This window comes from Elephantulus edwardii, unplaced genomic scaffold (assembly GCF_000299155.1).
Source record: "Elephantulus edwardii isolate Elephantulus edwardi_28Jun2011 unplaced genomic scaffold, EleEdw1.0 scaffold00057, whole genome shotgun sequence".
Classification (NCBI taxonomy): Eukaryota; Metazoa; Chordata; class Mammalia; order Macroscelidea; family Macroscelididae; genus Elephantulus; species Elephantulus edwardii.
The window spans coordinates 13274817-13276512 of NW_006399807.1; the positions used below are offsets into that span (position 1 = coordinate 13274817).

Genomic DNA, 1696 nt, shown 5'->3' on the forward strand with positions numbered 1-1696 from the left:
TAGTTTTAAGAAGGCTAAGGATGGGATGCATTAATGGGATGGAAGGGAATTTTCCCCTAAGGTATGCGCTATGTTGTTGTTAGGTGCCATCAAGTATGACTCATGGCAACCTATGAACAGATCTGAGCCCTGTCCTATCCTCACAATCTCCAACACACTTACACCCATTGCTCCAGCACTGTGTCAATCCATCCAGTTGGAGTCTTCCTCTCTTTTGAAGTCTATGATGTTCTTCTCCAAGAATAACCTCCTAGCAACATTCCCAAAGCATGTGAGACAAAGTTTTATCATCTTTGCCTCCAAGGAACACTCTGGCTGCATATTCTCCAAGACATATCTGCTTGTTTTTAGCATTCCATGGGATATTTAGTCGTCTTCTCCAACTCAAAGGCATAAATTCTTTTGTCATCCTTATTCACTGTCTGTCAGATGCACAGCCAGTGACAAAAAGACCAAAGCCTGAATCAGACACACCTTGGTCCTCAAATTGACATCAGTGTGTCCTAGAAGACCTTTAATCTCATAACAGATAAAAGAGTAAGCAAGAGGAGGGGACAGGGAGTGAGGAACCTCAGCACTACCAAGATATAATCACCAGGAGTTGAATGTATAGTTAGTACCAGTACTTAAAGAAGTTCCTTAACATCATCAAGGAAAGATCAAGGCACAAGGTCCTTTAGTAATCGAACACCTGTGTATGCTGAAAGAAACAAGGACTTTCCTTCATAATAGAGGAGGCCTACCTGTAGAGCTGGCACCCTAAATTTGGCTTTCAGCATCCTATAAAAATGCTCTTCTGTTTGTTAAAGCCATCCACTTAGGTTATTTCTGCTATAGAAGGTTTAGACAGCTAAGGGAAACAAAATAAAAGTATTATTAAATGCAAAAAGGAGGAATGGCATGTTTTCCCGGGAAGACTTCCATCTAACTGCAAAGGTGGTAGAAAGGTCAAATAGAGTAGCTGGGAGAGTGCTTTGTCACAGAATAATTTCCCAGGAGATAATAAAAATATTCAGGAATATCATGTCTTAACTAGATGCAAAGTTTAATTGGATGGAAAGATCTGTTATTTGGGGGGTGGGGAAGGAAACAATTTCAGGAGAAAAAAATTGCAAAGTATAAAATGAATACTCCAAACAAAAAGATTTGGTAACTCAATTTATTTCACTTAGCACAGTAGGGTTATTAACTGGATGTTTAAAAGTTAGTTCAATTAGGACCCTCTTTAGGCCTTCATCGATTACTTCAAGTGTTCGAGCTTCAAATACATTCTTTTCCTCTACAAACTTCTGAAAGAGATGAATACCTCCACCTACACCAAAATAATGTACTTTACTGGCCAAAAGCACCTGTCCATTTTTATCTAAAAGCCTGAGGAATGTTTGGTGCAAAGCACTATAATAATCTGGGTTGTAAATGGTTTCTGAGGTGAGTATGAGATCATATTTTACAAAAGGTTTTTCACTGCTTAGTATAAGTTCACAGAACTCAGACCATTCACCAGAAAAGAACCGGCATTTAAGTAGTTCTTGTGCTAATTTTGACTTCCTGCCTCTTTTCACAGCTGGTTCACTTGTATCATTTTCTTCTTCTTCTCCTAAAGTGGAGTTAGCCACTACGTTAGGTAAGGTTACTTCATCAATCACCAAACTGTTGTAATCTTGAAAATGAATTTCTTTAGCCCCTCCCTTTAATG

At 38.8% G+C, this 1696-nt stretch overlaps 1 protein-coding gene across 1 annotated transcript in view; it reads right to left on the reverse strand.

The window, feature by feature from the left end:
- Positions 1-1154: 1154 nt before the first annotated feature.
- Positions 1155-1696, reverse strand: part of METTL18 (methyltransferase like 18) — a 1157-nt gene continuing 615 nt past the window's right edge. Inside the window, exon 2 of the mRNA XM_006887457.1 lies at positions 1155-1688. Coding sequence (XP_006887519.1) covers positions 1155-1688 — 534 coding nt within the window. The remainder of the gene's footprint in view (positions 1689-1696) is intronic.